Source organism: Pipistrellus kuhlii, unplaced genomic scaffold, assembly GCF_014108245.1.
Source record: "Pipistrellus kuhlii isolate mPipKuh1 unplaced genomic scaffold, mPipKuh1.p scaffold_m20_p_1, whole genome shotgun sequence".
Lineage (NCBI taxonomy): Eukaryota > Metazoa > Chordata > Mammalia > Chiroptera > Vespertilionidae > Pipistrellus > Pipistrellus kuhlii.
In genome coordinates, this window is record NW_023425404.1 from 99258352 (window position 1) to 99282160 (window position 23809).

General features: G+C 41.4%; 1 protein-coding gene and 1 pseudogene across 8 annotated transcripts in view; both read right to left on the reverse strand.

Annotated features, from left to right (window-relative positions):
• Positions 1-23707, reverse strand: part of TOGARAM1 (TOG array regulator of axonemal microtubules 1) — a 148030-nt gene extending 124323 nt beyond the window's left edge. For 5 of the 8 annotated variants that reach the window (XM_036458229.2, XM_036458225.2, XM_036458210.2 and 2 more), the window contains exon 1: positions 21470-23702. In XM_036458229.2, coding sequence (XP_036314122.1) covers positions 21470-23512 — 2043 coding nt within the window. In that variant the 5' untranslated portion in view covers positions 23513-23702. Of the gene's footprint in view, positions 1-21469 lie in introns of all 8 variants that reach the window. The other 3 variants (XM_045587617.1, XM_045587618.1, XM_036458249.2) reach the window with 3 other exon arrangements.
• Positions 2014-3993, reverse strand: LOC118730357 (annotated as a pseudogene).
• Positions 23708-23809: the final 102 nt, after the last annotated feature.

A 23809-nucleotide genomic window follows, 5' to 3' on the forward strand; every position in this document is an offset into this window, starting at 1 on the left:
ATCTGGCATTGTGATACCTCCAACTTTTTTCTTCTTTCTCATGATTGTTGTGGAATTTAGGGTCTTTTTTATTCCATACTAGAGGCCCAATACACGAAATTCATGCAAGAGTAGGCCTTCCTTATCCTGGCTGCCAGCACCAGCTTCTCTCTGGCACCTGAGCTTCCCTTAAGTCACTGGCAGGCACCTGGGACCCAGGCTTCCCTCACAGCCCCGACTTCATCCAAAAGGTTGTCCCTATTCTGAGCTGTCCCTGTTCTGAGCTGTTCTCCTTCCTCCCAGGGACCTGGGCTCTGTGGGGGTACCCTGGTCTTGGCTGGGATGGGTTGATTAGACTTGTGTTGAGGGTGGTGCCAGTAACTTGTAGGATGGGGCACAGGCCGTTCCTCTCCTTCCAATGCTCAGCTGTGCCTCACTTGCGGGCCCCTTCTAGCTGCCACCTGTAGGGACACAGATTTCCAGTTTTGTTCCCTCTTGCCTCAGGTCACTGCAATACAGGTGAGAAGCAGCTGTTTTGCAGGAGGGAAAGTGAGCACATCCATTGTGCTCCAGGTGGGCAGGCTGATTCTCATTCCTGGTCCTACTATCTAGCCACCCTGTGATCACCGGCACTAGTTACTCTAAGAAATAAAGGGTCCCTTAGATGCAGTGTTGGGTGTGCCCTTCATAGCCCTCCATTGGAGGCTGGCCGTGAGCTCCACTGCATTGCCCTTCCCACTGATAAGGAGGAGCTTCCCAGGCTGCATGATGGTAAGGTGCTAGCTAGCACTACTCTAACCAGGGACTTTAGCCCCAGGCTTCCACTGCTGCATCCACTCTGCAGTTTCCACAGCCAGCGCCCTCGGGCCACATCTCTCAGTCCCATGTGCTCCCATCTCACCAACAGATATGCAGCTCTTCAGTCTCCTCATTTCTAGTAGGTCCAGGAACTGCGCTGAAGGCCAGGGGAGGCTATATCCATTGACCTACCTGGCCTTCAGCGCAGTTCCTGCCTCCCAGGGCCCTGGCATTAGAGTCGAATGGTTGGGCTCTAGGGTAGCGGTGGGAAGATAGCAGTGGTGGCGTTAAGTCCACAGCAGGGGTAAGAATTCTGCTGGGTCAGTGGCAATCACACAGTGGTTGCATGGAGTCCTGCTGATGTCTGCTGCAGGTAAAGGGGGTTTGGGCAGGGTGCACGCATTCGTGGGTTCGGGCCTGGGCCTCCATGAGTCTGGGTGGTGGCCATGTTGGGTGCCTAGCTACTACCACTCCCTGCAGCCTCCTCCCAAGGAGGACCTTGTAAATCAAGGTGGTAAGGTTTCCAAGCCTAAGCATGACCCTTGGAGTAGTTGTAGTAGTAGCAGCTGCTCCTGGGCCAGGAGAGCCCATATTGCCTGCTCCCAGATTCCTACATGCAAGGGACTGACCCTCACACACATACACACACATGCACACACACACTCATTCACTCACCCTCACTCGGATCCTGATGGCCACCATGTTGGAATCCCCAGGATTCATGAAAGTTGTTTTAACCACATTTGTCTTAGAACACTTCAGTGACAGAAGATTTGTCTACTAAGGAATCTGCTTGATTGCTAAACACTTTAGACTAGGGGTGTCGAACTCAATCAGAGAAGGGGCCAAAATCTAAAATCCAGCCTAAATCGCGGGCCGAATGGTTTACTGAACAGTCATAAACTGTCATTGTGATGGAAACGCAGCGGAGTGCAGTGATGACAGCGCGGTGCGGGCCACATTGCAAGGCCTGGCGGGACGGATTTGGCCCGCGGGCCTTGTGTTTGACACATGTGCTTTAGACCATGACGTTAAAAATTAAATTACATACACCTTCCAATAAACATAACCTCATTCTGTTAAAATAAGCCAACATAGCCCTGGCTGGGTGGCTAAGTTGATTGAAGCATTGTTCCATACACAAAAAGGTTGCAGATTCAATTCCTGGTCAGAGCACATACCTAGGTTGAGAAGGTTTTTTGTGTGTTTTTTTGTGTGTTTTTTTCCAGAAAGGTATACCATCTAAAAAAAAAAAAAGGACTAGCTACTGAATATGGGATAGTTCCCTATTTACAAGTTACATGCAAGGAGGCACATTTTAATAAGCATTGCAATAATCAAAGAATTATAATTTTTTAAGAACTATCAATTATTTCATTCTCCAGATAAAAGATTATTGAAAACATTAAGTGATCGCCCCAATTAGAAAGACAAATGAATACCTTAAAAGTGTGTAGTAAAGGATAACTGCTAACTTAAACATGAACTTTAACAAAATTATTCTTGTGCCTAATTCAGACAAGTTAGAGAAACTGGAAGAAAAAAAAAAAAAAGCAATATATGAATATGTCTTCGTTTAAGTACATGCACTCAAGCTAGTTTAAAAAAAACCCAAACGACTAATTAGGGTTTACAGAGTTTTAGGAGTCCATCTTCACTGTAGGTAGCTATCAGGTTCTGATGAGGATGATGTGCAATCCCAATCACATCCTTCTCATGGACTGTCAAAAGTTCTCTCCAATGACTGTGCTAAAACTGTAGAACACGAAGTCCTCTCCCACACAGTAAATCCATTCACCGCAGGGAGAGAGGGCGCAACAAACAAAGTACCACCTTCTCTCTTATCAGAGCTGAAGCTTCTGACAATCTGCCCCTGCATGTTCATGATGACCACCGTGTCTGATCTGTTGCACACCACAAGTGCTCTGGGTTTTTAGGAAGCAGGATCACACTGTTGACAGTGATGTCTGTCCCTGCAGTGCTGCCCAGGGATTTAAAGGTATTTGAACATTCTGTGGTCTTCATATTCCATATCTTTATAGTGCCATCAGAGTATGCACTAATAATATAATGTCCATCTTGTGTAAACTTTGCTTCATTAACAAAGAATGGCCATGAAATTCCTTCAGGGTCTTCCCAGATTTTAAACAATGAATTCTAATTGCCTGGTCAAAAGAGGAACTAAGGATTTGACTGCTATCCTTAGAAAAGCTTAGACAGGTGACACCTTTACTGTGTGCCCTTTCAAATCTCCTTAAACACTGTCCACTCTGAATTTTCCATACCTTGATTTTTCCATCTTGAGTTGCTAACATTTCTGTATCTCTGCTGAAACACATGCAGAGAACTGCATCATCCATCATCATAAAGTTATCCTGGGCCTGGTACTTAAGATCCTTCCTGATTTTTCCAGTTGTGAAGTTCCATACTTCAATGAATCCATCAATAGACCCAGTGACCAAATACTGACCATCTGAAGAAAATCGAGCACACTCCACATGTGATTTCTGATCAAACTTAATATGCCTGCTCAGCTGTGTAGGAAACTTTTCTTCTTCCACATCTTTGACAGGTACTTTGCCTCGGAACAAATCTATGGTCATGCCAGGAGGAAGCAAACCCTGATGCTGCTGCCGCTTCAGTGCCTGCCCCAGCAATGCCATGAGACGAGATGGAGGCACCACACTGACTTCCCTGGCTAAGGCCTGAGCAATCGCTGCTCTTCTCTTCTCTTTGCTACTTCCATCTGGGTATGCCTCTAGAGGATCAAAATAAGACCTGGCCAAGAGGTTCTCCAGATGAATATACCGCTCTGGCTGCGTTTGTTTTAACATGATCATAGGGTCAGTCTGTCTCAGCAGAGACCTGGCAGCCTCCAATTTACGGAGTTCTATCAATTCCAGAACAACCTGTTCATAGAGGTCAATGAGGGTTTTGTCTGGCAATTTCAGAGACTGTACAGCCTGTAAAACAGTGTCCCAGTGGCCACTATTAATGTCAGCCACAAAACTCTCAATGCTGTCCACGGTATTCAGAGACTCAGTAGTCTCTTCCTGTAAAGTGGCTAATGCCCAGTGTAAACTGTTCTCCTTCAGGTACTGCATGATAAGACGGATCACATCTGAGGACTCGATTTCGATGGACATGGCATTATATTTCTGGCCGCTGAACCCAGTCTACTCTCAGGCCTAGCAGTGCAACACAGCAACGACCTAGGTTGAGGGTTTGATCCCCAGTCTAGATGGGTACTGGAGGCAACCAATAGTTACAGCTGTTTCTCTCCCCGCCACCACACCCCCCTGACCCATATTTCCTTCTCTCTAAAATCAATATAAATATATCTCCAGAGGGATTTAAATAATAAAAATAAGCCAAGATAAAGCTATAAAAGAAAAACTAGCTCTGCTTTAGTGCCTCAAGTATCACAGTATCATACATTTAGAAATAGGGAAAAAAAAATCTTAAAATTATTTTAATTTATTGATTTGAGAGAAAAAGGGAAAGAGAAAGAGAGAGAGAGAGAGAGAGAGAGAGAGAGAGAGAGAGAGAGAGAGATACATTTGTTGTTCCACTTATTTGTGCATTCATTGGTTGCTTCCTGTATGTGCCTTGACCAGGGATCAAACCTGCAACCTTGGTGAGTAAGGACCAAACAAAGGCCATAAAGTAGAAAAAAATCTTATCTTTCCTTTAAATAGTTATTATCATGCCATTTGTCTTTTTTAAATGTTAAAATAAAGAAAAAAATCCTTGAAAATATGGTCAACTTTTTAAATAGACTAGCACCTCCTTCTACCTTAAATTATGCTGCTTTATCGTTAGGTCCTCTAAATTACCTAGAAGGTAAAGACTTCCATTTTATGAATATAAAGTATTTTTTGAGCAAACAAATTGGTATATCTTTTATAGAGAGTATTAATCAATCAGGATAAAATACAGCAAACTAGAACAAGTTCCTGTTCCAATTGGCTTATAAAAATCACTATTATGAGGTTAACTAGTAAAACCCACAAATTTGTAACATTTATTTCTTATGATTTAAATGTACTGTTGTCTCTTTAAGGGGGAAAAAAATGGTATTGCCAAAAGCTATACATTCAAGGAAAAACAGACTAGCTCTGAATTTAATTAATGACCTTGGTCACTAGAACAAGAAAAAAAAAGTTCTTAAGCAAACAAAAGTTTTCACATTGGTATATAATTGTAAAAACAAGTTCACATAAAAATTTTATTTCCAACTAGAGCCCCGATGCATGAAATTCGTGCATGGGAAAGGGTGTGTGTGTTCCTCAGCAAAGCCTTCACCCTCTCCAATCTGGGACCCCTCTCACAATCCAGGACTGCTGGCTCCCAACTGCTCGCCTGCCTGCCTGACTGATTGCCCCTAACTGCTTCTGCCTGCCAGCCTGATCATCCCCTAACCACTCCCTGCCAGACTAATTGATGTGTAACTGCTCCCCTTCTGGCACAATTGCCCCTAACTGCCATCCCCTGCTGGCCTAGTTGCCCTTAACTACTCCCTAGCTGGACTGGTCACCCTAAACTGCTTTCCCCTGCTGGCCCAGTCTCCCCTAATTGCCCTCCCTTGCAGTCCTGATCACACCCAACTGCCCTCCCTTGCAGACCTTGTCCCTTCCAACTGCCCTCCCCTGCTGGCCTGATCAGCTACAATTGCCAACCCCTGCTAGCCATCTTTGACCACATGGGGCAGCCATCTTGTGTGTTGGAATGATGGTCAATTTGCATATTACCTCTTCATTGTATAGGATGGCTCTTTGGACAACCTACACTCATTTAAAAAGAGCTATTTGTCACCCTTGCTGCTCAGTGGTTCAGAGCACTGATCCACCACAAGTTCAATTCCTACTACATGGGGCTTTGTGCAGGAGGCAATCAATTGATGTGTTTCTCTCACACTGATGTCTTCTCTCTCTCTCCCTCCCCCACCCTTCCACTCTCTCTAAAAATTAATTTGAAAAATATCCTTGGTGAGAATTAACCAAAAAAGAAAAAAACTAAAACAAAAACACTACACAAGCAGTTCTTTGTCCAAATTTTATCACCATCTGAAAATGATAATAGAAAGATATAACTGTGTAAACTTTAACTTTCTTCTCAGGAAATGGCTAATTAACTTAAATTTCTTTTCTTAAAATCCTCACTAGAGGAGATATATATATATATTTATATATTATTTCAGAGAGAGAGGAAGGGGGGGAACATCCATGTGAAATAGAAACATCAATTGGTTGCCCCCCCCACAGGGGACTGAGACCCGCAACCTAGATATATACCCTGGGCATTGAACCTGTAACCTTTTGGTGTTTGGGACAATGTTCCAAGCAACAGAGCCACCCAGTCAGAGCAAATTTCTTAAAATTTCTACACTAGTTTCATCAATCTTTTTCAAAATATCCTATCTAATAAAAGAGAAACATACAAATTGACCATACCCCTGCTATGCCCACAAGCCACACCCACTAGCCAAACAGAAGCAAGTATGCAAATTAACCCAACCAAGATGGCAGTGGCTAAGGAGCTGGAGCGAGCAGGAGACTTGGATTGCCCCCGGTGTTGGAGGAAGCCAAGCTTCCTGCCTGCCGTGGCCGGCACTGGCCTCTGCTCAAAGCTACAAAATTTTAATTATAAAAAAAAAAAAAAAATCCCAGATACCTGCTTCCAGCTGGTGTTTGCTCAAGGAGGTGTTGGAAAAAAAAAAAAAAAAAGCAAAAAAGGAAGGGCTGAGAGCTTGGGTCGCCCAGGGCCGTGGCCAGCCTGCAAACAGCCATCAGTCCCTCACCCACAAGTGGGACCCCCCCACACTGAAGGGGCTGTGGCCAGCCTGCAAACAGCTATCAACCCCTCACCCAGGCTGGCCAGGCACACCAGCGGGACCCCCATACTGAAGGGGTGTTGCCAGCCTGAAAATGGCCCTCAGCCCCTCACCCAGGCTGGTCAGGCACTCCAGTGGTACCCCTACCCTGATGAGGGACACCCTTCAGGGAAAACCAGCCGGCCCCCACCCATGCACCAGGCCTCTATCTATATTAATAAAAAGGTAATATGCTAATTAGACTGGGAGACCTTCCAGGAGACCTTCTGGATGTTCTTCTGAACAAAGCCAGGTGGTAGGGCTGATGTAGAGGTGGTTAGAGGCCAAGAGGCGAGGGCAGTTGTTGGTGATCAGACCAGGATGGGACAGCAGTTGTGGGTGATCAGGCTGGTGGGGGCGGAGCCATTGGGGTAAGCAGACCAGCAGGGGGGCCAGTTGGGGCAAGCAGGCCATCAGTGGGGGGGTCAGTTGGAGGTGATCAGGACAGCAGAGGGGGTAGTTTGTAGTGAGCAGGCCAGCAGAAGGGCAGTTAGGGTCAAGCAGGCCAGTGGGGAGGAAAGGTGAGGGCAAGCAGGCCAGCAGGGGGGCAGTTGGGGGTGAGCAGGCTGGCAGGGGAGGTAGTTGAGGGCGACTACAGTGGTACAGGGGGTAGTTGGAGATGATGAGGCTGGTGGTGGTGGGGGGGTATTTGGGGAGAGCAGGCCGTCAGGCAGAATGGTTAGGAGCAATGAGGCAGGCAGGTGAGTGGTTAGGAGCCAGCAGTCCTGAATTGCGAGAGGGATGTCCAACTGCTGATTTAAGCCCAATCCCTGTAAACTAGCAGTAGGACATCCTTTGAGGGGTCCTAGATTGGAAAGGGTGCAGGCCGGGCTGAGGAACACCTGCCTTCCCCCGCCCCCATACACAAATTTCATGCACCAGGCCACTAGTAAATTTATAAGATTATGTGTTTCATTAAATTTTATATAGATAGTATCTTTATTAAAAGGAATTAATTCTTATAATAACACAAGTTTTATAATGCTTTATATATTAGCTTAGGTTGTTAATATCAAACCCTAAAGTTAACTTTAAGATTTTTAAACTAATCTTACATAATAAAGAGCTAGACTGACTAGCTGAATGACATTCTGGATGAAGAAGCTGGGGCTGCAAGGGCCGGCCGAGGCTGCGAGGGGCTCCGAGGGCAGGCCGAAGCTGCAAGGGCTGAGCCCCTTGCATGAATTTCGTGCACTGGACCTCTAGTCTATCTATATTAATAAAAGGGTAATATGTTAATTAGAGTGGATGACAGTCCAGACATCCTTCCTGACAAAGCCAGGCCCGGGTGCCTGTGGCTGCAGTTGAAGCCAGGCCCAACTGCCTGCGATCCCGGGGCAAAGAGGCCACCCTGCCTACGGTTCCGGGGCGAAGTGGCAAAGCCACCTGTGGTCCCAGGGCAAAGAGGCCGCCCCGTCCGCGGCCCTGGGGTGAAGAAGCCAAGCCGCCTATGGTCCCTGGGTAAAGAGGCTGTCCCACCCGAGGTCCCAGGGTGAAGAAGCCAAGCTACCCATGATTCCCAAGGGCGAAGCTGACCGCAGTTCTGGGTGCCTTGTAGCAAAATCTTGTAGGAGAAGAATTCTGTCTGGGGTTCCCCAAATTCCCTCAGCCCCTACTCATTCCTCTGTAAAGGCACAGAACAAGTGAGGCCCTTAAATAAAAATCAGAGGTCTTCAGCAATAGTGGGCCTCTCTCATCACAGTCATTTGGGCTGCATGGCATTTGAGTATTTATTTAAGAACCATGACACAAACTCAAGCTTAAGTCATGATCTCTGCCCTTAAATAATTCACAATCTTATTAGTGCAAGTGGATGATAAAAGCGTAGTGATGATATCAGAATGTAAGGCAACAATACAGAAAGGAACAGAGGCAATTGCTAGAGTGATTTCCAACAAGTAGTACAAAGGTTATGTGCTATGAATTAAATAAATAAAAAAATGTGTGGAAGTAACTGCTTCATGGATATGGCATCCGTTCCTATTTTAAAGGAAGCTGAGTTCCATGTGAACTGTGTCCTATGTTATGATATTTGAGGCACAGAACAAGGGAGGTTTTAAGAGTACTATGCTTTGATATTTGAGATATTCTTTATTGTTCAATGTGATTTATTTCTGTATGCCTCAGTTTTGTAATAGTTATATTACTAGAATATATCTTGCTATAAAATATTACTAGAAGATCAAATGATCAGGTAACAATTATCATTATTTTCTATAAATGAACACAAGGTCTGATATGCTAAAGTGATAGGTATTATAGAAATATTCAGATAGGGAGACCTACAGGCTTGATTACAAGTTTTACTATCACAACCCAAATATATTGATTAAAAAAAAAAAAAAGCAGGGAGCCAACTAAAAACTGAACCAAATATAAGCCCTTGAAGGACAAATGTAAATTGGATAAGCTTCACTATTACAAGAGAAACAAGAAAGAATTCAGAGGCAAGAATGAGAAGCAGACTGCATCCATTCTAAGTTGCTGCTAAAGAAAAAGAATGGTATACTATGAAAATACTTAATAGATTGTAAAGAGATTTGTTCAAAGAGCATTTCATAGAATAGGTGGTATTTCAGTCAAATTTTTTTTTTTTTTAAATTGTGAAGAGGTTAGCTAGATAAGAAAAAGGTGTAGGGGTCCCAGATGGGAGAGAGTGCAGGCTGGGTTGAGGGACCCCCTCCTCATGAATTTTGTGCAATGGGCCTCTAGTGTGTGTGTGTATGTGTGTGTGTATATATGATATGATATATATATAAAAGCCAGCGACCTTAATAGCAGAACAACTAGAATGACCAGTGGCTATGACATGCACTGTGGCAACCAACCAGCCTAATCTGGGCCCCAATCAATCTCATCCCCTACCCCCTACCCCCCGGCCAGCTCTGTCCACAACACCCTGATGGGCCCCCATTGGGGTAGGCTGGCTGGACCCCACTGGTGCACAAATTCGTGTACGGGGCCACTAGTATAAAACGAAATGAAAAATCTTTAGCCCTTGAACAATTTCTAAATAAGAAAAATGCAAATCACTGGTCACTAGATGTTTTTAATATATTTTTGTGTCTTATACATTGTAGAATAACCATTAAACAAACAGGTTATATAAGTGCCTTTGAATGATTTTAATATTAATTATGTTTATTTTGCCATTTGAAATAATTATAAAAATAATATGAAATGTGTATTGATGAAGAAAATGAAAAAATAGTTCTTGGTTACATGACTTAGTTTTTTCTGTGTCTACATGAAAACAACAGTTGGTTTCTTTGGGTAAGGTTGTATTTAATAATTCTAACTAATACTACCTAGGTAAAATAAAATTATAGGGAAATAAAAATATGTATACAAAATAATTAATGTTTTCTCCATTTATCAAGGAAATTGTTATAGCTTTTTATTTTATCTAAAAAAAAATTAATTTTAATTGGTTCAGGAAAGGAGAGTGAGAGAAAGAAAATCGATATGAGAAACATCAATTAGCTGTCTCCTACATTATTGGGGATCAAGCTCACAACCCAGATGTATGCCCTGACCAGGAGTCAAACTGGCGACTTGACCAGGAGTCAAACTGACGATACATGGGATAATGCTTAAATAAGGAGTCATACCAGCGAGGGCTGTTATAGCTTTTTAAAGATGGTAAAATCAGCCCTGATCTGTGTGGCTCCATTGGCTGAGTGTCATCATCTGTCTCAAAAGGTGGCAGGTTTGATTCCAGGTCAGGGCACATACCCAGTTTTCAGGTTTGATCCTTCTCAGAGCAAATGTGGGAGGCAATGGAGTGATGCTTCTCTCTCCCTCTTCCTTCTTCTCTAAAATCAATAAAAACATATTTTATAAAAAGAGTTGTTTTATTTAATATACTTTTAAGATTTATTTTTAATCTAAAAATCGTTTAAAATTTTTAAAATATATCATTTATACTGAGAATAGATATGATTTTTTATTGTTCATAATTATTTTTTTTTATTGATTTTTTTACAGAGTGGAGGAGAGAGGGATAGAGAGCCAGAAACGTCAATAAGAGAGAAACATCGACCAGCTGCCTCTTGCATACCCCCTGCTGGGAATGCGCCCGCAACCAATGTACATGCCCTTGACCAGAATCGAACCTGGGACCCTACAGTCTGCAGACCGACGCTCTACCACTAAGCCAAACCAGTTTTGGCTATTGCTCATAATTTTGACAAGCATTACAAATAACAGTTTTTCAAATTCTTCAGACAACACAATAAAATTTTAAAAGGAAAATTAATGACTAGTTATCAATATTTGAAACAACCCAACAACTATGCTGATATTAGATATCCTTTTAGAGTTTATCATGATTTAATAATTTTTTTTTTTTTTTTTTTTTTTTTACTTATTGGTCTGAGAAAGAGAGGAAAGGACAGAGAGAGCAAGTGTGAGAAAAAAATATCAATTTGCTGTTCCATTCATCTACGCATTCACTGGTTGACTTACGTATGTGCCTTGACCCTGGAGTACTGGGATGATGCTCTAACCAACTAAGTCATCCAGCCAGGGCAAGAGTTGATAGTGATTTTGACAAACTTTAAAAAACTAAGGTTTTTTTCTTATTCAGAAAGTCCAATTTTTAAAAAACTTGTTTTTAAAACCTTGGCTAGTTTTTTAAAATATATATATATATATTTCTTTATTGATTTCAGAGAGGAAGGGAGAAGGAGAGATAAAAATATCAATGATGAGAGAGAATCAATGACTGGCTGCCTCCTGCAAGACCTGTACTAGGGATTGAGCTCACAACCTAGGCATGTGTCCTTGGCTGAAATTAAAAGAGGAAAAAATACTAAGTGCTTTAGAGAGTAGTCTCCAAGCTTGTACTTGGCTTGGCACAGAGTGGATAATAAACAAGATGTTAAGTAAATGCTTACTGTCTATATTTCCTTATCAACTCACCTTATAAACTTTTAAGTTTGGTCTTTATCAACAATATTCTTCCAAAAATACTCTTTTCCATGTCCCAACTATCTTGCAATAACCAAATCCTCTATCCTGAAGCAAATATACTTCTTATTTTTCAGTCTAGGTTACTGACTACTATGACTCTTACGATTTTATAGTGAAATCTGTAAGGAAAAATGTAGCTCATATGGTAGCTAGCAAGTTATGCCTGATTACTTGACCCCACTAAGCCATTACACACTCATAAAAACCTACACTTGAAGCAAAAAAATTTACTGCAGAACTCTCTGAGTAATGAGATTGCTAAAAATTTAAATTTCTTGTTGTTTTTAAAAAATATTTTCCTGCCGAAACCGGTTTGGCTCAGTGGATAGAGCGTCGGCCTGCGGACTGAAAGGTCCCAGGTTTGATTCCAGTCAAGGGCATGTACCTTGGTTGCAGGCACATCCCCAGTAGGAGGTGTGCAAGAGGCAGCTGATTGATGATTCTCTCTCATCGATGTTTTTAACTCTCTATCCCTCTCTCATCCTCTCTGTAAAAAAATCAATAAAAATATCTATTATAAAAATATTTTCCAAGTTTTCTATAATGATAACATATAACATTTTTACAGTTAAAAGAATTATTAGAGAAGAGAAACAAGGTGGCTCCATAGGTAAACACCTGAACTTGCTGCCGCATACAAACACTTCAAAATGACAACTAAAAGACAAAATGGACATCATCCAGACCACAGGAAGGCTGCCTGAGTGAAAACTCTACAACTAGAAGGAAAGAGAAAAGCACACTGAGACTCAGAGGAGCTGCAGAAGTAAAGTACAGAGGTACAGAGATATGCGCTTGGAAAGGGCTGGCAATTGAGTACATGCTTGGCTTTTTCAGTTGGGAGAGAGACACAAGCTCCCGACTGCTCTGAACTCCAGTTCCAGGGGAGACTCTAGGGACCCAGACTCACACGGGGAGAAACTGGACTGTCTGGCAGCGGGCGGAACTCAAGGGTGGCTTTCTCTCAGGGGTGCTTGCAGTGACTACCAAGGGTCATTGTGATCTAGGGGCCTCTTAGGGCAGTGCTGACGGGAAGCCATTACTATTTGCTCTGCCCTGAGACTCCGCCCCATCCAAGCTGTGCACAGAATTGCATATAAATGGTCGTTTGCAATCTAATATTACCTAACAAACTGCAGCTGAGTCTGAGAGGCCCAGAACATCCAAAAGAAGGCCCAAGGCCTCATAGCAGCTTGTACTGCTGCACAGCTGGGCCTTATATGGGCACCTCCAAACTCCAAACAAAGAAGAGGAATCTGTAGATCTCTCTGTAGCTCCTGCTGGGTGGCCTCAGGCAGAGGCTAAATTAGCATCTCCTTAGAGATTCAAGAACCGGTGTACCCAGGGGTCAGAGTAGGACTATCCAGATTACAACTCCTCAGATCCATAAGGGACACACTCAAGGGGCAGACTCAGTGAGCACCAAAGCCCCACTGAAGCAAGTCTTGCCCCAAAAGGGTATCTCCAGCACAGAAGTTCTCCCATCATAGACACAGCTAATCCTCACAGTCAACTGGCCTGGAGGACAAGTCCTTTCAGTGATACCAACAACAATCAAGACTTAACTACAACAAGGCTGTGCACACACTCCACAAAGATGTGCACCAAGAGTGTCCATCTCAGGTAACTGGGGAGGCTGAGCCACTGGGCCGTATAAGACACCTAGCACACAAAGCCACTCTATCAATACAGGGAAGCAGCCAAAATATGGAGACAAAAAAACAGATCACAAATGAAGAAATGGAGGAAAGCAAATGACTGGATATAGAGTTCAAAACCATAGTTATAAGGTTTTTAAAGAATTTTCTAAAAACCGCCAATAAATTTAGTGAGACATCGAGGATATGAAAGAGGACCATCTAGAAATTAAGCATAAACTGACTGAAATAAAGAATTACATATAGAGATCCAACAGCAGACTAGAGAATCACAAAAATCAAGTCAAAGATTTGAAATAGGAAGATGCAAAGAACACTCAACTAGGAAAGAAAAAAGAAAAAAGAATCCAAAAATATGAAGATAGTGTAAGAAGCCTCTGGGACCACTTCAAATGTACCAACATTCGAATTATGGAGGTGCCAGAAGAAGAGCGAGAGCAAGATACTCAAAACATATTTGAAGAAATAATGACTGAAAACTTCCCCCACCTGGTGAAAGATATAAGAGTTACAAGTCCAGGAAGCACACAGAACTAAAAAAAAAAAAAAAAAGGAATCCAAAGAGGACTACACCAAGACACATCATAATTAAAATGCCAAGAGCAAAAGACAAAGAGAGAATATTAAAAGCAGCAAGGGAAAAACAGTTACCTACAACAGAGCATCCATATAACTCAACAGAAACTATGCAGGCCAGACAGGAATGGCAATAAATATTCCAGGTGATGAATAGCAAGAACCTATAACCAAGATTACTCTACCCAGCAAAACTATAATTCAGAATTGAAGGTCTGATAAAGACCTTCAGAGATAAGAAAAAGCAAAAGGAGTTCATCACCACCAAACCAGTATTATATGAAATGCTGAAAGATATTCTTTAAAAAGATGAAGAAAAAAGTAAAGATAAAAATTATGAACAACAAATACATATCTATCAACAAGTGAATCTAAAAAATCAAGTAAATGGAACATCTGATGAACAAAAAAACCTGGTGAATAAAATCAAATCAGGGGTACAGAAAGGGAGTGGACTGGCAATTCTCAGGGGAAAAGGGATGTGGGTGGTGCAGGAAGAGACTGGACAAAAATCATACATCTATGGCTAAAACCAGGTTGGCTCAGTGGATAGAACATCAGCCAGCAGATTGAAAGGTCCCAGGTTCAATTCCAGTCAAGGGCATGTACCTTGGTTGTGGGTACATCCCCAGTAGGGGGCGTGCAGGAGGCAGCTGATTGATGTTTTTCTCTCATCTATGTTTTTAACTCTCTATCCCTCTCCCTTTCTCTCTTAAAAAAAATCAATAAAATATATTTTTAAAAAATCATGAATGAGGACAATGGGGGTGGGTGGATAAGGGCATGAGGTGGGGGAGGGGACCAGGTGGAGGGGAGCTATTGGGCAAAAAAAGAGGAACAACTGTAATAATCTGAACAATAAAGATTAAAAAAAAAGAATTATTAGAGGAATTTAATAAAGAGAAAATTACCATAAAAATTATCCTACAAGTAGGCAGGCTGAATATTTAAGAACAAATCATGCTTTTCAGTTTTTATTCTCCCTAATCTATCCTACATATAACAGTACTGATATACGTCCTGAAACTCTACTTCACTTCTAAAACTTTGCTGTTTCTTGGTTCTCTTCTAACTCTTAGGCATCCTTTCTCTTTGCCTTGTTTGGTTCTGTCCCCTATTACTATTCACTAAATGGGGCTGAATGTCTTAAGCACTATGCTCTTGCTCCTACATGCCCTTCAATAGAAAGACCATTCAGTAATTACTTCTCAGTAGATGACTTCCAAGATTTACATCTCCAATTCTTTTCTTTTTTCTTGAGTAGTATAGTCTTTAAACTCAACTGGAATATTTCCCCCAAATTAATTTTCTTTCTTTTGTACCTTTCTATGTATATTCACAGATCTATTATGCATTTTTGTCACCTCATTCAAATTTTAGAGTTTCCCCCCTTTCTCTCCTTCTCTTCAACTCTTAGTGATAGAATCCTTCGAAATACCTCTTACATTAATGATTTTCTTTCCAGGTGAATCTTCACACCTAAAGTAGTCCATAAGTGTAAGGCTAACTGATCTTCTAAGTGTCCTTAGTCTCTAAGTGTCTAAGTCTCTAGCTTCTCTGGGGGACAAAACAAAAACAAAAAAAACAAAAACAAAAAACGAACACACACACACACACACACACACACACACAAAACTTACACATTGCTCCTGTTGAGATTAATTTTTCTAAAACATTGGTTTAAAACAAAACAAACAAAAAATAAACCCTAGTCTTTTTTTTCTATTTTTTTATTTATTAAATTATTATCTGTGTACATATTTTAATATTGCCCCTCCCCCCATACATACCCTCCCTCCCCTGAGTTTTGTGTCCATTAGTTGTACTTATATGCATGTATACAAGTCCTTCGGTTGATCTCTTATCTCCCCCAGACCTCCCTACTCTCCCCGCTGTAATTTTACAGTCTGCTTGTTGCTTTACTGTCTTTATATCTATCTTTTGGTTTGTCAGTTTATAATGTTTTTTAATATCCATAAATGAGTGAGGCCATGTGGTATTTCTCTTTCATTGACTGGCTTATTTCACTCAGCATGATGTTCTCTAGTTCTATCCAGGTTGCTGCAAATGATGAGAATTCCTCCTTTTTTTTTTTTTTATAATATAGTTTATTGATTTTGTACAGAGAGGAAGGGAGAGAGAAAGCTATAATAGAAACATTGTTGAGAGTCATCGATCAGCTGCCTCTTGCACACCCCCCTACTGGGGATATGCCCGCAACCAAGGTACATGCCCTTGACCAGAATCGAACCCGGGTCCCTTCAGTCCCCAAGCTGATGCTCTATCCATTGAGCCAAACTGGTCTCGGCGAGAATTCCTTCTTTTTTATGGCAGCATAGTATTCCATTGTGTAGATGTACCATTGTTTTTGGATCCAATCATCTGCTGACGAGCACCTAGGCTGTTTCCAGATTCTAGCTATTGTAGATTGTGCTGCTATGAACATAGGGGTGCATATATCCTTTCTGATTGGTGTTTCTAGTTTCTTGGGATATATTCCTAGGAGTGGGATTACTGGGTCAAATGGGAGTTCCATTTTCAGTTTTTTGAGGAAACTCCACACTGTTCTCCACAGTGGTTGCACCAGTCTGCATTCCCACCAGCAGTGCACGAGGGTTCCTTTTTCTCCACAACATCGCCAACACTTGTCGTTTGTTGATTTGTTGATTAAATCCTAGTCTTAAATCACTGTCAAAATTAGAGGCTAAATTCCAAACTAGTCTATCTTCAAAATGATTTATAGAAATTTGTAACTGAAGCATTCTTGAGTTTTTTGGAAGCTTTGCTATTTAATGTCACTAACTAATGGTGCTACATATGGACAAGACAGAAATACTGGCAAGGAGGGAGTGTCCCTTAAAGTAGGTTTTCCAAATGTATATGTTAAAAAATTGACAAATTAGTTAATTTACCTATTTTTTACTTATGTAGATACAGTTGTATAATTAAAGTTAAGTATTTATGAAAAGCTTAATTTCACAGAAAAGTTTTCTATATGTATTACAGTAATTTTAGATTTATACTGAAGAGATTAATAATAATAAATGTGTGCATCGCCAGTCACCTCCAGTAAACAAATGTACACAGCTGGGTCATGGCCTAGCACATGTTGGAATACCTGTGGCTGGCTCAGGTTAAAACTGCTGCACAGCCCTGGCTAGTTTGGCTCAGAGGATAGAGTGTCGACCTGCAGACTGAAGGGTTCTGGGTTCAATTCTGGTCATCACATGCCTGGGTTGCTGGCTCAATCGCCAGTAGGGAGCGTGCAGGAAGCAGGCAATCAATGGTTCTCTCTCATTGTTGATGTTTCTCTTTCTCTTTCCCTCTCCCCTCCTCTCTGAAATCAATAAAAATACATTTAAAAATAAACAAACTGCTGCACAGCCCTGCTGGTGTGATTCAACGGTTGAGTGTCAACCTATGACCCAGGAGATCAAGGTTCAATTCCAGTCAGGGAACATGCTCAGGTTGGTTGCGGGGGGGTCATGCAGAAGGCGGCCGATAAAGGATTCTCTCTCATTACTGATGTTTCTCTCTCTCCCTTCCTCTCTGATATCAGTAAAAATACATTTAAACAAACAAACAAACAAAAAAACACACCACAAAACTGCTGCACAAAGTCGCACCATACAACAACAAAATCAATTACCATCTGAGATATAGTGTGATCACATGCTAATTATTCCCTGAACATTGTTTAGGAGTGGTGCCTCTTAGATTTATATATGTAGACTATAATTATAGATATGTAATATTTATTTATGTGGGTAAAATTACTACAGTGTTTTTTCCAATATATGGACTATTTGTTAAAATAACAGTGAATTAATAACAAAAGAAATAACCTGTTAATTTAATTATAAGTAAATCGTGGTTAAAAGCATTTTTAAATTAACAGGTATTAACTTTTCACATATAACATACAGGCCGGAAATTTTGTCCATTAAATCAGAAGTTTGCTAAATCAAGGTCTGCAAAATCAAGAACTTACTGTAACAGGTTAACAGTAGACTGTAAATATTAAGGCAGAGCTGGGTAAGAACCAGTACAAATCAGACCAGAGGCCATGACATTCTGGAAAAAGCAAACTATGGAGTAAAAAGATCAGTGGTTGCTAGGAGTTAGAGAGGGAATGAGGAAGGAGTAGATAGATAGAACACAGAAGATTTTTATGGCAATGAAACTATTCTGTATACTACAATGGTAGATATGGACATGGATATGTGTGTCCAAATCCACAGAATATACAGCATCATGAGTAAACCCTAAAGTAAAGCTATGGACTTTGGGTAATAATGATGTGTCAGTGTAGGTTCATCAATTGTAACAAACATACCCCTGCAGAGTTTGATGTAGTGGTGTGGGAAGTTGTGCATGTGTGGGGCAGGAGTATATGAGAAATCTCTGTACTTTCTGTTCAATTTTACTGTGAAACTAAAACTGCTCTAAAAATTGTTTACTGTTGCCGGGACCGGTTTGGCTCAATGGATAGAGCGTCGGCTTGGGGACTGAAGGGTCCCGGGTTCGATTCCGGTCAAGGGCATGTACGGCATATCCCCGGTAGGGGGTGTGCAAGAGGCAGCTGATCGATGACTCTCTCTCATCGATGTTTCTAACTCTCTATCTCTCCCTTCCTCACTGTACAAAATCAATAAAATATATTTTAAAAAAAATTTTAAAAATTGTTTACTGTAAAAAACTACACATATAAAAAATATTTTGAAATTTAGCCCCTGTCCTCTATTAAGATAATTTCCAATGTAGTTCTTTTATAGATCATTTCTGAGTAAGTATAACTTCTTGGATAAGTTTTAACTTCACCAAAATCTTTCAAAAGCAACAAATGTCTACACTGAAATCCCAGAAAGACACTTATTTTCAGATTCTTGGTGCTTTGGCCAGGACTATAATCTTAATACCTTAAAATTTCAGACTTGAAGCATATCAAGCAGTGTTACTGTCAATGCTTAACAGAAAATCATCCACTGCTAAGTAATGTTTATAATACATGAGTATAACAGTATAACTACATTATGCAAATCTAAAAATCATTTTTAAAAACTATGAATTTTGGAACTGGAAGGAATGAAAGAGAACACTTAGTTCATCTTAATCACTCTGAGGTCAAAACACAAAAAGTATGAATTCCTTATTTGCAAAAATGATTTCCATACTCTGCCCCTGCCTACATTCTACTATCATCTTCAGCTACTCCCACTGAAATGCCTTATTCAGCTATGCAGAAACTCACCATTTCTTAATTTGCTAAGTCTTTTCATAACTCAGTATCTCTGAATATACATTCTTTTGTTCTGAAATTCACCAGGACCCAAGCACACTTGGCGAAATCCTTATTCATCTTCTATCACACTACGTATTTGGGTCATAATCACTCAGAAAACAATTTAAGAAAAGTTTGAACACAGAATTCTAATTGTGGGATATTTCTAAGCAGAAAAAATACTGCAAAGAAATATTGAACTTTATTTTAATAGGTAGGTAGTTGTTGTGTTACTGGTATAGTAATTATTTTTTGTGTATTGTAGGATTCAGCATATGAATAAATATGACAAGTGTTGGGAACCAGAATTTATTGTGAGAGATACAAAAGGACTAAAATTAGATGAGGATGTATCCTATAGTACTGAATTTGAAGGTATTAGCATGAATTCATTTAAAAAAAGAAAAGAAAAAAAAAAAGAAGAAAAAAAAAGGTCCTCTCTGGTTCTGGCAGGTGAAAAGGTCAATTTGCAATAGTAGGTAATAGTAATGAGTACATCTATACCCAAACTTTGGCTTTTAAATTCCATTCTTCACTAAAAAAGCAATTCTAGAACACTTGAAGAAGAAAAAAAAAAGAAGAAAAAAAAATGGTTGATTCCATGTCTGGAGCAACAAAAGTGTGAAGTAAGCCTGGGCATCATGTTATGTTTAAGTTAAGGAAGTGTTCACAAACTAAAAGAGCCATGTCAGCCAGCACCGGTTTGGCTCAGTGGATAGAGCGTCGGCCTGCAGACTGAAAGGTCCCAGGTTCGATTCAGGTCAAGGAAATGTATGTTGGTTGCAGGCACATCCCCAATAGGGGGTGTGCAAGAGGCAGCTGATGGATGATTCTCTCTAATCGATGTTTCTAACTCTCTATCCCTCTCTCTTCCTCTCTGTGAAAAATCAATTAAAAAAAAAAAAAAAAAAGAGCCATGTCAAAGATATAGAAGCCAACCACTGGTCAAATCTTTGAGACAATTTTAGCATCAAAAGGAATACTGATGTAATTATTTACATATACATTTATTTATTTATTTTTTTAAATATATTTTATTGATTTAGAAATGCTAAGAACAGTGGGTGAAAGGTTGTTGAGGTATTAATAGGATCACAAAATAGCATACAAATCATGTGCTAATTATAAAGAGGAAAATAAACCTCTACAATAGTGTGATCTGGCTATCACCACCTTAAGCAAATGATAAAATTTAGCATCACCAATAGTGGGCCAACCTAGTATTAAATGCCCTGTGGTGTGATGTAATGTTAAGTTCACAACATCTCTCCTATGGAGTATTTCTGCTGTTTATGTTTAATGTATTCATAAGGAAACAATCAGATATATTAAGGATATGGGAAATTCTACAAAACACTACCCCAAACTCTTCAAATAAACTCAATGTCATGAATAAAGAAACAAATAGATGAGCATATTCTAGATAAGAAATATATATTAACCATATTACCTTGATTGGATCCTGAGTGAAAAAAGTAAAACAAATACTATGAAACTCATTTTGGGGACAACTTGAGAAATTTAAATACAGGCTATCTGTTAGATATCACTGAATTACTATTTATATTCTGAGGAGTAATAATGGTATGATTGGTTACAAAGAAGAATGTCATTCTTAGGAGATATATGTAGAAATATTTAGGAGTGAAATGTTAAGATATCTGCAATTTCAATTGGTTTGGCAAATAGAGAGTACATATGGCAAAAGGATAACAAATGGTGTATATATAGATGAAGTATATGAATATCCATTGTACTATTAAGCTATCTTGAATATCCATTGTACTATTAAGCTATTTATTTGAAATTTTCAAAATAAAAACTGGGAGGGACGTGGGGGAGAATTTCAATTCAGATGTCACATCTTCTCCAAACAATTTCTAGTGGAATTATTTTTCCTGTTTTCAGTATTCTCACAAGACTATTTCTATTTTACAACTTAACAAATTTGTAACTGCCTGTTTACAGGTCTGACTTTGTGGAGTTGGTCTCATTTTCATTCCGAGAGCTTAGCTCTTTAATTGGTACTTACTAGATAATCAGTGCTTGTTGTTTGAATGAGATCACTGATAAGCCAGTGACCGGTTAAAACTAAAATCCAGCTATTGTCTATATCACATAGTGCCTAGAATTTAATCAAATCCATCAAACAAAAAGCCTATTAAACACTCCTATGTGACCTACCATTATGATAGATACCCACATCAGCATTCAAATTAATTTAAAAATGATGCATAACAACTCTAAAGCAGCATAACCCTTAAATTATAACAGGCATACTTTCATTTTAAATTATTTTAGTATCAATACAAGGAAATTAGGGATGCATACCTGTTCTGTATCCTTCAGATTGGCGGTCTGGTTTTCTCCCATGACTCCAGGCTGCTCACTTTCCCAAGGTAATTTATTTTTTCCTTTTCCAGCACTTAATACCCTCCGGGTACAGATAGTTGGACTGTAAGATCCATAAATTTGCATGCTATCCCTTGTGTGGTCACCACAGTGACAGTATGCACTCTGAGTTCTGTTACCAGTCAAAAGCCAATCTGTATCTGCTCCGTGTGCCAAATGGCTTGACCTACCCTGGGCAGATGATGGCATGAGCGTGGCGTACTCCACAAATCCCTGTTCCGTTAACCGTGGGAGGGTTTTTCTAGCCAATCTGGCCTGCACAGCATTCATCACCCCATCTCCATTATCTTGTAGTTCAACAGTATCCACAGCTTTGAAAAGGATGCTGGTTTTACCTGAGCCCATTGATGATGCCAACACAGCGAAGGCTTCCAGAGCTGCTTGTCGAACTCTGCGTTTGCTATCTACAAGAGCTGGGGCAAGATCAAATGACAATTTGGGTAAGTCAAAATCCTCACTGGGATAAGTCAAGAGGGAGCAAATGCAAATGTTCACCACCTCCTCTCGAACTCTGGAATGCTTATGTTTGAGATGTTCCAGGAGTAAACAAAGCACCTGTTGAGGACCTACTTCCTTCATGAGCTTTAGGAAGATTTTCATGTATTCTTGCTTGATCACCAACTTGTTGTCTGCCAGCACTTTGACAGAAGCTGCTATAACTGGTCCCAAGAAGTGCTGTACCTGCTCTCCAAGGCGAATAACCAGTAAATGCAGAACCTGAAGTGTGCCATGGACCACTCTGAAGTTAGAATCGTCTAACAAAGTATACAGCAAGCTAATAAAACTGACAAGGCTTGAATGAGGGTTAGAACTAGGATTAAATCGTCCCATCACATGTTTTAGTTCCTCAACAGCCTGAGTCCGGTTCTTATAGTCTTCCTGATCTAACAATCTTGAATGCAGCTCCTGAGGAATAATCCCAAATTTAAGATTGCTGTTGGAAACCGTCACTGCACAAGGAAGAGGGTCTTCGGGAAATCCAGAAGCTTCAAGTTCCAAATAACAAGGAATCTGACTGCCAAACTGGGACTCCAGGCGGCGATTGTAGTGTCTCCTCAGAGCCGATGGCAGGCGAGAGATATAGGATTGAAACTTCTCGTGGCCAAGTCGCTCCCCAATTTGTTGAAGTGCAGAAAAAGCTGTCTCAGATTCTTCTTCTATCTCCTGATCACCAAGCTTTCGGGCTAAGGATATTATCACTTCGGTAAGATCTAGGCCGAGCAACAAATCCTCAGGAGTAAGCAGGATAGGGAACAGCAGTGCTGTGGAAGCTCTGAGCCGAGCATCGGTACTTTCCAGTCCCTGCTGTATAAGCGCTCTCAGCACAAGTCCAGAACTGCGTTTCAGACATATGTGTAGGATCTGCAGCGCATCTTTCCGCAGGGCTGGATTCTCTTCTCGTAAAGAGACAACCAGTTGAGGCAGAAGTGCTAAGCTGAAGGCCTCTTCCAGCTGGCCTGCCTCCCCCTGCCCTCGAAGAACGTCCAGGAGGAGCTGTAAGCAGAGCCGCTTCTCGTCTCTACCTCCTTCCACAAGCACTCGGCCCAGGGCTCGATACAACGCTTCCTTCCGTCGGGGGAAGCCCAGGCGCCCGCCGCGCCGCGGCAACACAGCCTGCAAAGCCTGGAAGGCCTCGGAAGGATCCGGCGCGCTCCGCAGGAGCTGAAGGAGCCGAGTCTCCTCTTCATCCCCTCCTGACAAGCCGCCCCCGGACCCGGACCAACTGCTGGAGATAGCCTCCGCGGGCATCAGGAAGGTCGAGGCCAGAGGCGAAGGTGTGGAGGGGCAGGAACCGTGATCTCCCGCAGCTCCACGGCAGCAGTTTTTCTCGCCTCTCATGGTGCCCGCACCTCGACTTTCATCAGTGTCTGGGGCGGAAGGACGGCTGTGGCTCTCGCGGCGACAGGAACATCTGGCTGGGAGAGGAAGCAGCAGGAGCAGCGCGGAGGGCGCAGCTGCCATGGTGGGTCGTTAGGTGGCAGAGGCTGGAGGAAACCATCGTCTCCGAAGGGATTGATGGAGCCCAGCCTTCTCGTTCCCGTCCAAGCCCCGAGCTGCCGAGGAGAAAAACAGCTTCAGTCAGCTTCCAGGCCACCCCCAACTCCGGAAGCCCCGGGCAAAATGGCCCCCGTCAAAGCCCCAGACCCCACAGCTACCACCGGGCGTAACCAGGGGCGCCACGTGACCAAACCCACCGCTTCCATGGTGATGTACCCAGCGCGGACCTTTTGACCCGGAAATCCACCTGCGGTGGTGCAT